The 12,565-nt window shown below is 36.7% G+C and overlaps 1 protein-coding gene across 3 annotated transcripts in view; it reads right to left on the bottom strand.

Annotated features, from left to right (window-relative positions):
* Positions 1–12,565, bottom strand: part of LOC141911871 (putative ubiquitin carboxyl-terminal hydrolase MINDY-4) — a 58,759-nt gene that overhangs the window by 14,537 nt on the left and 31,657 nt on the right. For all 3 annotated transcript variants that reach the window (XM_074802950.1, XM_074802949.1, XM_074802951.1), the window contains exons 7-10: positions 5,550–5,638; positions 2,481–2,579; positions 2,326–2,389; positions 1,404–1,540 (exon numbers count right to left, since the gene is read on the bottom strand). In XM_074802950.1, the coding sequence (XP_074659051.1) occupies positions 1,404–1,540; positions 2,326–2,389; positions 2,481–2,579; positions 5,550–5,638 (389 nt within the window). The remainder of the gene's footprint in view (positions 1–1,403; positions 1,541–2,325; positions 2,390–2,480; positions 2,580–5,549; positions 5,639–12,565) is intronic.

The following is a 12,565-nucleotide window of genomic DNA, read 5'->3' as shown; positions in this document are numbered from 1 at the left end:
ATCATTGAGAGCATTAGAGTGGCATAGATCAGGAAGTGATTTTTTATGTCAGATCGTATCCGCCCAATAAGCCAATCACGATATTTTGGGTAAAAATCTGAGGCTAGAAAATCGGCTTATTGGCCGGAAAATACGGTAGTTCTGTTCAGTCAGTGTAGCCATCTGCTAGCTCCACCGCGCCGCGTGTTGTCAAGCTTGCGCACGCAAACGCGGAAGTAAAATATACTTTTATTATTTTAGTAATTAGGTAATTCTCTTTAAAACAGTAGTACTTTGCTAAATGGCAGGCACCAAAATCATTTATGTCAGGCACCATACAGTTGGTGCCTGCCATGTAAATGGCAGGCACCAACTCATTAATGTCAGGCAGCATTATAGTTGGTGCCGGACATGTGGCAGGCACTGGCAAAAAAATCATTTACAGGCTTGCAATCCTCACACTAAGTTTTATGAAAATCCTTTAAGAATTGTAGGCTGTATCGCACTTACAAAAATGGCTGCTCTAGCACACATATTTCATGGCCAATAACCTCGATTTTCTAAAGTGGTGGACAGCTCACCTGCCCCAATCCTCGCGCTGAGTATCATGAAATCCATCAAGAATTGTAGGCTGTATCACGCAAACTAGAAAATTCAAGTCTGCTGCCCTGCCCATATTTGTAGGCTAACGCCCTCTATTCTTCAATAGGAGTGGGCATCTCACCTGCCCAATCCTCAAATTGAGTTTCATGAAAATCTTTTAAGAATTGAGTCATATCATGCGAACAAGAAATTCAAGATGGCTGCCCCAGTGGCCATATTTGATGACCTATGACCTTTATCTGGGATATGGACACATTTCACCTGCCAAAAACTCTTTCAATAAATCTTATGAAAATCCATCAAGAATTTCAGGCTGTATCGCGCTAACTGGAAATTCAAGATGGCTGCCCTGGTGGCCATATTTGATGACCGATGACCTTCATCTATGATAAGGACAAATTTCACCTGCCAAAACTCACTCAATAAATCTTATGAAAATCCATCAAGAATTACAGGCTGTATCGCGCTTACTGGAAATTCAAGATGGCTGCCCTAGTGGCCATATTTGATGGCCAATGACCTCAATTTCCGATAGGGGTGGACATCACACCAGCCCAATCCCCTCAGAGAGACATAATGAAGTATGTTTCATTAACAAGGTGATCTGAAATCATCACTTTTTCAAGTATTCAACTCCCCCTGGTTGGTGCATGGGATATAACGTAACGTGGTAATTTTGTGCAGGGGCTTATCATTCCACCAACTATATATCTGCAACACATCTTCATTATAACATCAAATATTTGAAATTTTCAAATATGCTCTTGGGGAAAATGGATAATCCAAGACGAGCAGAGTCTACTGTAGTTAATTAGACTTACATTTCAACTGTGGAGCTGAGAATGGATGAGAACAAAACCATTATAACACCACCACTTCCATCAGTTTCAAAATGGTAAATATTTCTCTTCATGAAATCAATGAGTCCATCATACGAGTCGAAATAATAGAGCACTAACTGAAATATGAATGGCATGGAAAATTAAATTATAAGTTTTCATAAAGATTTTATTTTTCTATCAAACTTGGATTTTGCCTTGAATTTTCTGAGGAGTAATTAACACTACATAGTGAATTCCTGAGTGCTAATGGGTTACACAGAGTTCTTCTCCAAGTGATGCCCCTACTTGTGATTATCGTAAATTTCAAGTTTAATGGGCTTAATTTCTTCAAGATCGCCACAAGCTAGAAGATTTTGCAAGTAATTCCTTTGTAGGTGAATGTTTGATGCTCTAGGCCTACCCAATAATGATTTGCAAAATGCATATTGTGGCACATTTTGCACCATATGCAATTAAATGCTATCATAGCCTATGTGTTCTCCATTAACCCATTAGACGCCGCGACTTCATATATATGTTCCAGAATAACAAACGCTTAATTAGCCAATTGAATTTGCATATGAAGATTAGTAGAGATGCAGTGTGAAAACTACTGAAAATGATGCACTACAATTATTGGTTATTTTGAAGATAATTATACAGGCTTTCTATTGCTGTATAGATTTGGTCACTCAATGGTCAAAAGTTTGACCTTTGACTCCCTCAAACTATAGGTAGTGCTATACAAATACCTAACTTTTTATAGTAAAATAATTCTGCTTGATAAAAATTATACATACTCCCTACATGAAATAGGGTTGCATCTTTTGGAAGCAATTTTTTTAAACCCTTTCCCTGCATCTGACACATATATGCCCGTACTGTACGGGTTAAACTATCTACTGATATTAGTGTAACTGACCGTTTCAGTGAAATTGTCAGCCTTATATTTTCCACCACCAGAGAAGTGGGAGCTACCTGATGACCTAGAGAAAAAAGAAACATTGATTTTACTGTGCTGTGTTTGATAGATGCAGTTCTCCTAACCTCAATGTTGACAAAATTATTACTACCTACAGAGAAACTATTGCTTGTCGTCCATTTCCTGCTCGCCAAAATATGGATGACAATGTAGTGGCTAATGTTTCACTTTTTTGCTGTCTTTTTGGAGACAATCTACAAAGAAATAAATTTAAGACAAGCTTTTGGATGGTTGTTATTTGCATACTGTGATGTCTTAACAGAATCTATCATATGTTGATAATTGCTAAATTACTTATTACTCGGATTGTGTTAAAATAATTTTGCTGTATAGAAAAAAAAAAATTTACTGCTGAGAGAAAAAGTGTGACTAACTCGAGTGACTTCATGTCTTCAGGTGAAGAGATGCGAACACGAAAAATAGATTAGAGCCACGAAACAAAGAAAACGACAACTGATTGAGCAAATATACGAAAGGAACCTAGATTTTATTACTGCATGAAATGTGTGTAAATATCAGAGCCCATGAAAGTTTCTAACTAAAGTTATCGACTCCCCAAACAAGTTATCAATCCGTGTGATAGCAATATGGGCTTGAAAGCCTGCAAGCCCATGATGAAGAGGAAGCACTTTTTGTCAAAAATGGCTACGTGGTTATGAGGTTTTTCATCGGTTGCCAGCACCTGGTGAGAGTTTGGAAGATAATTTTGAAATTTCAATGCATTTTTGGTGCATCCGAGGCCTATTTTCCAGTTAAGACTAATGACAAAATTAGACTGCCATTATAGATCCTAGTTGTGCTGAGAATCCTTTTTATTACATTGATTGCATTGATTTATAACAAGAGCTCCAAGAGGCACTATAGCCAGCCTGTCAAATTTGCTTTTCATAAATGATGTTATCAGTAAGGGCCTATATGGGTTATATTTGTCAAAGAACTGTCCCCTCTCAATATGATCTAAACAGTACAAATGTGTTTTATATGTAACTGTACTAACAAAGACAGAGAGATGGCAGGAATTAATATCTTTTCCATTTGTCTTATAAATTTGAATGCAGAATGATATTGGATTTGATTCAATTTTGTTCAATGAGGTAAAATTGACTTGGATTTTATATTTTTTGCAGAATAAAATTTGATTTAGTTTGCAATTCCAGCACATGGCTAACTTGCATATCAAGGTCATCCATCCGATTTGAGAAAGAGCCATTTTTCCTGAACCTTGCACAATTGCTGATTTTTGCAGATAAACAATCATAAAAGAGACTTGGTTTCTGATTGGCTTTTTAAATCTGATATCTTTGTGTTCAGATTTTCCGAAAAACCTTTAAATCCAACAAGGCCCCTTTTCATAAATTTGGCTTCCTAGGAATTGGAGTACGGGTAATGCTGCATGATTTGCATGAGTTGCTCAGTTGCACAGTCAAAGGGCTTTTCCTGGAAAATCGTTAGGCCAAAACATCAAATTTCCATCTAATTTTTCATTATGTTATCATTTTTGCTTCATTACTATCAGACAGTCACTTGTCCGTGGAAACCAACAATCTAAGGACTAAAGTTTGTTAAATTGACTGATATTAATCATATTGTATAAATGATTTTCAAAAATAGAGGAATTGTTAGGGGCTATGTCTATTGAGTTTATCTTGTATTACTACGCTCTGAAGTAGAATTTGAATTTTTGGGGTTTTCTGCCTAGTTGCAGAAAACCCTCTTGTTATTCTGCTGATTATTAGTCCCTTGATTTTCCAGTGTCAATCGGTAACCATTGAATTGGTCAAATTTGTAAATCAAGATCACTGGGACATGGTCATACATGTACAGACAATTTTGAAATGACAAAAAGCATCAGGTGGTTATTGATAGCCTAATATGTTCGGTTGATTTTGACAATTTAGTAGACTTCGGCTTAAGCAAAGCAGAACGCCTACCGGTCTTCATTCAATACTGATTGTCAAAAGTGTGAAAATTCCGAAAATCCATGTAAATTGCAATATAGCCTAGTATACCGGCATCATTGATTTTGCTGGAGCCGGCGCTACTGCTATATGGTACGAAGTACTGTTGTAGTTTGAAACTTGTTCCTTCACTCCCTACCGTATCAAGGGCGTAATTTGTCCTACATTTGGCTGGGACATACTAAAATCATCATTATACTGCAAGTTTGGTAATGTCATCTTGTATTAACAAGGTTCCAATGTACATGTATTAGTTGTGCGAATGAATGAATTAAATGAGGGCACTGTAATATTACAATACATGCTTTTTTCTCTTCTTTCAGCATTTAAGTATTTCAAAATTTGGTTCAATATCTTCTATGAGTTGCTGAAGTAAATTCTGACCGCTATGAAAATACAACAGGATAGCACTCATGCAATTAGAAATTTACGCTAACCTACATATGTAAAAAGTTAAGATTTACAGGATTGTGGCAATTTTGAAAGAATAAGAATCTTAGAGTAATCAGGGAAGGTCTAAAACATGGACCTACTGGCGTGACATAATTGAAGATGGAGGTCACCTTCAAATTCTGACCCCCTAGTTAGAGATCCGCTTGGTCGTCTATAATGTTTGGCCAGCAATCATCATCACTATCAAGGCATAATTGTCTTCATTCCTCTCAAGAGATAATATCATCAGAATTCTTCATCACTATGTCCTAAACATCAGCCTATTATCTAGTTTATTGCACCATTAATAATGACAATCTTCTCTCTACTTCAGAAATCTGGCTCCCACGAAACGTGGTTTTATACATGTCATATGTATGAGGAATCACTTTCATCTTAGCTAGATATCAAAGGCTGTCTGGTGTCGCCATCTGCCACAGAAAAATGAAATGCTTCACTGAAAACAATGCTTCACTATTCTATTCACTATACTTGACCAATTCAAATCAGTATTCAAACCATGGTTTCTAAATTGACTTGTTTTCCTTCCCAAGAATAATTTGACATTTCGGATTCATGTATGTACTTGATGTCTAAATACTTTTCATCACAATGTCTGAAGGGGCTAGTCAATTAGTGAACAACTTTGGCTTAGTAATTTGCCATATTTTACTTTACACAGCAATGATATCAAATGTAATACATTCAACAGAGAAAAGCTTTGAGACACAGAATGTGAAATGAGTCATTACCATTAAAATGTTCGAAGCCTACCTTTTATGAGTTGCAATTTCAGGATTTTGAAAAAGAAGCTGCTGTAAGAAGCATGCCTGGACTGCAGCAAGTACACCACATGGACCTCCCTAAAAAAAGAATGAATCTAACCTTTAAGTTTAGATAGAGGCAACCCACAAAAAATTAGGTTTATTCCTAACATTCAGGTTGCTTATTCATTACATATCAGTTACAATTTGTAATCAGGTCCCTTATATGTTAAAAACCCCAAGTATAGCACGATATACATATCCATTAGGGTAGCTTTTCTTCCTATGATATAGCCAGCTCAGTCAGTAAGGGCACTCATCGTGTTTTTGATATTACCAACCAGAAGGTGACTGAACATTTAAAGTCTTGGCAAACTCTTCCAATGTAGGAACGTGGAAGCTAAATTACAAGTACCATAAGAAACCGGAGTATATATGGATATATATATATATATATGTATGTATGCAGCATAAAATACGTACATACGTACGTACGTACGTACATACATACATACATACATAGTTTTTAACCCCGATTTTACCACTAAAATATTGACCTTAATTATAAACTGAGCAAAAATAGTCAGCTGCTTAGTATTTTCAGGTTACACAAAATGTTAATCAACGATGTTTTATTTCAATGACTTTATTGAAAGAACTCTCATTTGAACGTCACTTGTGACAATGCATTTATACAAGTGCAAGAGAGCAGCATTAACCCTTTAACTGGCAATCGGTCTGTAGTGACCGATTTGAATAGACCAGCTATAATGAATAGAATAGTCAAGTATTGATTTCAGTGTAGCATTCTAACTCATTTGACTCCCGTGAGCATTCTAACTCCCCTGAACCGATGCCGATTCCAAACAGCCACAATGTCTAACAAAGCAGGAAAGTGATGTATTACACATTTGGCATGTAGTAGGGGGTAGGGGGTATAGAAACCACGCGTCACGTAGGTTAGATTTCTTAAGTTGAGAAGATCATCAGTAGTAATGGCCAATGCACTAAAGACGTTCTCTAGTGGGTGTGGCTGATATCTTGGACATAGTAATGAAAGATTCTGATGATAATTCGTCGTGGGATAGGATCAATGTGTTCTAAATAATGGGATTTACTGACCATTTTTGTAGGATTACTAATGGATGCAGTTTACAATGTAACACTTTTTTACATATAGAATTAATGTGATCATCCCATGAAAATTTTACATCTATCAAAACCCCGCAAAAGTTAGTAGTACGGACACGTTTGATTTCTGGATTACCCATATAAATCTTAGTATTACTAATAAAAGTTTTAATAAATATGACAAAAGTTTTACTAATTTTAATTGATAACTTGTTAGCGCAAAACCAAATAACAAGTTTCGAAAGTTCCGTATTGATTGTATCGACTAGGCGGTATTTGATTGTATCTACTGAAGGTAACCCCCAAAATTCGCTAACTAAATATCATTCGAAAGCTTGTGAAAAGAGCGTTCATAAAATACACACTTTTATGAGGTTATCCCTCATATCTACTGAGTAATTAAGATTTCCTCTTTCATGGCCCAAAACACTCACAAGCCGAAAAACACTTCCTGGTTAAAGGGTTAATAGTGTGTATTACACCCCAACTACAGTATCACTATATGATAGTGCACCTGTGTGTGTGTGTATGTGTGTGCATGCGTGTAACCATCTATTGATTAGTTTCATTAAATACCCATTATGAGCATAAAATGAAACAATACTGATGGTGGATATATATGTGAAATATATTTATCATATTCTCACAAGCTAAGATGGTCGGAATTCATTATTTTATCTTCCAGTTAGTCAATAAAATATTTTTGCTTGGCACCTTTTTGACAACCCTACCGGTAAACAAAGGTTTCTTTGGCCGAAAACACTGACAAGACAAATCTAAGGGTACTAAGTAAGATAGCCAACTCAATTAAATTCATCACAACGAACAAACTATCAGCGAACTAAGAATGGTACAAATATCGAATGAAATGCCCGCCATTTTGTGGCTTTCCCACAATTATGTCAGAAGCGCCGAAATTCCCGGAAATGCTGAGAATCTCCCGTTTTAACGTCGGAAACAAAAAGACAGGTCAACGCAAGTAACAGAAAGTTTTTAGGTTTTTTCTCAGAAAATATTGCATCATCTCATCGAAGCTTACCGGCTTCGATTCGGTAGAAACTGATAAATTTATTGGATTTTGAACCTTCCCAGTCTGTTTTCAATTTATGCAGAACTGCAGGCTAAAGGTTGCAGTCAACATCCAGTTTTTCCACTAGACCGCGCCGGTCAAATATAGTTTCTAAAACAATGAATTTAAAATAAGAGAATGTGGACGAGTCAGTGTTAATTAATTACTTTTGTTTACTGTGAACTCTGACATTATCTGACATATGTTAAGTATCATACAACTTTATATACACTAGAAAAATCAGCTTTTTAAGAGTACCAATTTAGTTCCGGTAATAGCCAAATAATCAATTGCTGGCCTAAAAATGAAAACTTTGTAACACGTATTTGAATATTGTGGTGTCTTGTGTCGGAATCTATCATCATGTTGATAATTGCTAGATTACTTATCGGATTGTGTTGAAATGATTTTGCATAGAAACATTTACAACTGAAAGAAAAAACTTGACTAACTCGAGTGACTTCAGGTGAAGAGAAGCGAATACGAAAATAGATAGGAGCCATGATTTTTCTTTTTGCATTTCCTTCAAATGACAATCCATTACGATCATCCGATAGTTTATTGCCACCATAGACCATCTAGGCCCAAATTCAAGGGGTAGCACTCATTCAAGAGGGCACCTGTCCGGATTTGTATTACCACGGCGAGGCGAGCACCGAAGGTACGAAGCCACCAAGGGGTTTATAGAATCAGTTAAAAATTGCAAGCACCCAATGAAAGTATAAGAAAATTAAAAGAATTTTCTAACAAGAAAGAAATAGCTGGCTTGGTGGTTTTGTTTTTCTGTAGCAGAATTAATCAAACTTTGAACTGATTACTTTTTAAAGAGCTAAGAGATCGGTGTTGTCTTACATCACTTCATGAAAAACACACGGGGACTGGGAATCGGAATGGTTTTATTGTAGCCGTGGACCAAGTTAGTGCAAGCTTTTGGATAGTTGTTATTTGAATATTGTAGTGTCTTAACGGAATCTATCATCATGTTGATAATTGCTAGATTACTTATCGGATTGTGTGGAAATGATTTTGCATAGATACATTTACAACTGAAAGAAAAAACGTGACTAACTCGAGTGACTTCAGATGGAGAGAAGCGAACACGAAAATAGATAGGAGCCACGATTTTTCTTTTTAAAATAATGAAGACATTGAGCAAGAATTAGTTGCATTTCCCTCAAATGACAATCCACTACGATCATCCAATAAAGTTTATTGCCACCATAGACTACTGCCCCCTGGCTCTTTGGAGACAGGGAACCAGTCTTCGATTCAATTCAGAATTTATTTTACAGAAAAGCGGTTTTGATGTTTTAGATATTTAAACTGAAAAATAAACATGTTCATACAGAGATTTTTCAAATGGCCGCTAAAGCAAGCACCCAAGTAAAAGAAAATTAAAAGAATTTTTTTTAAACATGAAAGTAAATGTTTTATTGTGAAATTTTAATTGCGTCAATAAAGAATGAATTGAATTGCCGGCAGCACTATGCCACGCATGAATACCAATTTCAAGACTGATCATGCACGCTAAACCAAGGTTGGTATGCGCTGCTGAAATAACAAAAACGATTAAACAAAATCATAAAACAATAAAAACGACAACCGATATAGCCAATAAAGGAACCTAGATTTTATTACTGCATTAAATGTGTGTAAATATCAGAGCCCAAGAAAGTTTCTAACGAAAGTTATCGACTCCCCAAGCAAGTTATCAATGCGTGTGATAGCAATATGGGCTTGCAAGCATGCAAGCCCATGAAAACGTGAAAGTAAATGTTTTATTGTGAAATGTTAATTGTCAATAAAGAATGAATTCAATTGTCGGCAGCACTATGCCGCGCATGAATACCAATTTCAACACTGATCACGCACGCTCAACCAAGGTTGGTATGCGTTGCTGAAATAACAAAAACGATTAAACAAAATCATAAAATAATGAAAATGACAACCGATATAGCCAATATATGAAAGGAACCTAGATTTTATCACTGCATTAAATGTGTGTAAATATCAGAGCCCAAGAAAGTTTCTAACGACAGTTATCGACTCCCCAAGCAAGTTATCAACCCGTGTGATAGCAATATGGACTTGCAAGCATGCAAGCCCCCGAAAAATCGCCGCTTAGTGATGTCAAGCAAAAAGTAAATGACTTTTCCGAGGCAAGGGATAAAGTAGAACTCACACATGAATCGTTTATAAAACTAGTGCACGAAGATGAGCTCGAAACTGAGGAAAAATGGATGGATAAAATGCAAGAATGATATGATGACACGGCCAGCAAGTTCTGAGATTCTCTAATAATTCAATATTCAGACCATCCAGATCAACGCAAAATAAAAACCAGTTCTCTGAAAGCCGAAAAACGATCGATTATTTCCAGTTCCGAAAGGATTTTTAATTTCATTTACGACGAATACTCCGACCAAGAGAAACTCTATTGTATAAGACTACGTTTACCGAATTCAGCAAAAAAAAATGGATTGACGAGTGCGCGATATTGAAGAAGCCTTGGATCTTTTGAATGCTGTCTATGGAAACGCGCGAAAAGTAAGCGACGATTTTTTTTCTGAATTCAATAAAGCACCAAACGTCACCACTGCTCAGCAGTTTGAAGAACATAACCATTTAATGCACCGAGCAAGAACCATTTTTGCAAAAATTGAAGTGTTCCTCTGATTTGGACAATAGTACCACGATCGCCGTGTTAGAAAGTAAATTGAATTCCAATGATATCGAATGTTGGGCGATATATCAAGTAGATAACGATTTGGAGAACAACATTGAAAATTTGCTCAAGTGGATGCGTAAAGAAATTGAAGTGAAGCGTAGATCAAGTAGCGCCCGGTGTTCTAAATCGAAATCCAATAAGTCCGGGAAAACAAATATTGTTCAATCACCATCTGTAGCAAGTGTAACCTCACATCTGCGATCCGATGCACCAAAGCCGATGATAAGATTTTGCATTTGTTCGGCTGAAGATTCGCACGTGGTAATCGAGTGCCCTTGATTTTTAGCTATGACGCCAGATCAAAGGTTAGCCGCTGTTCGGGAGAAGAGATGTTGTTGGTTTTGTTGGCTGGCTGACTATTGTCCCTATCATCATAAATTTGGCCAACCGTGTCGTCAAAAGAAAAGGTGTATTCATGAACATTGCGAATATTTCCACCATCCGTTTCTTCATGGTGCCGATTTTATGAGACCCAGAGTCGCAACTGGTCAGACAACCCTTGTGTCAGAAGCAAGTTGGAAAAGTATCAGACTACGAGTTAGAAATTACGATGGTCCCATCTGGTATTTAAATCATCATCCAATATATTGAGATAGTGAAAGTATGCCGATTTGTCCAGTTTTCAATTCGAAGAAACAGTTCAAGGAACATTCGTTGAATGACTTTCAGATGAAAGGACCAGATTTGTTGAATGATCAATCGACAGTCATTCTTAGATTTCGAGAAAACTGCGTAGTTATCGGAGATGTAAGGAAAATGTATCATCAAGTGCGTACACGTCCAACGTATGCAAAAATCTACGACGGATACCTCTTGGAGAAATTTTGAAATGGATCGCGGACCAGATGATTAATAAATTAATCGTAATAAGTTTCGGTGATAACTGCTGGCCAGCACTAGTGAATATCGCTATGAATTTAAACACCGAGGAATTTAGCAAAGAATTCCCTACGGCCGTCGATACGACTATCAACGCAGGCTATCACTTTGAGATTAAGCAATGGATGTCGAATGCAGATCTCTCAGTTAAAATTGTAAATGAAGCGAGAATAAAACCAATTACCGAAGCAGAGAAAATGCTTGGACTGGTTTGGGATCCAGACTGTTTGCAGATTGTTTTTGAAAGTACCGAAAATTCTGAAATCGTTGAAAGACTGGACCGTTCAAGCAATCTTAACTAAACGCATAATACTAAGTTTCGTTGCAGAGATTTACGATGTCACTGGATTCGTTGGTCCATGGAAAGATGGCGAAAGCTGAAGTACAACTGCAAAATATTTGGAGACCTAAAATTAGTTGGGACGAAGAATTACATCAGGAAATGCAAACATACTGGTATGGGTTTTTGTTCGAATTATCCCAATTGTCTGAAGTAAAATTTGATCACTGTTTAATGCCAGAAAATGCAGTGGGTCGACCACAGTTAGTCATTTTCATTTTCGCGATCGGTATATCAATAACCTTGGAACGAAAAATGATGATTTGTTTCGAACTGGCCCCCTCACCCCAGAAGAAATTATATGTGCGGAAAAGACTCTAATTCATGATGCTCAGAACGAAATGATGCCGCTGATTAAAAAGAACAAGAGCCCCAAGGGGAACTTTGGCCAGCCTGTCAGCTTTTCACAATATGGCAAATGATGTGGGTTAAATTTGTCCAAATACACTCCCAGCTCATAGACTTAGTCAATCCCAGGCTTATATTGTGTTTTCAGCACATCAGCGACTGGAGCTGGCAGGAACAAATACCTCAGATAAAAATCTTTTCCCTTGGTTTTATTGATTTGAATGTGGAATAGAATTAAATTTTGTAAACCCTTATGAAAATAAAGTGCACTTTAAGTGCACTTCCATGAGTAAAGTACCTACAAAGTATTGAGTGTACTTTTGTGAAATGAGTGCACTTTTTCATAGGGAAAGGCAAAATATATTATTTTCATTCGGCTAAATCAATGAGATAAAAGTTATTTTACGAATTAGCGTTCATCCCGTGCTTTACTTACAAAAATTCAAATGTTCAAAAACGACTTTGAAAAAATATCAGGTTTTTACCGGATTCGAACCCATTCACGACAGCTAGCGAAGGACTGGGATTGAG

This window comes from Tubulanus polymorphus, chromosome 10 (genome assembly GCF_964204645.1).
Source record: "Tubulanus polymorphus chromosome 10, tnTubPoly1.2, whole genome shotgun sequence".
Lineage (NCBI taxonomy): Eukaryota > Metazoa > Nemertea > Palaeonemertea > Tubulaniformes > Tubulanidae > Tubulanus > Tubulanus polymorphus.
Note: the sequence above shows the minus strand (reverse complement) of the source record. Positions and strands in the feature narration are given on the sequence as shown.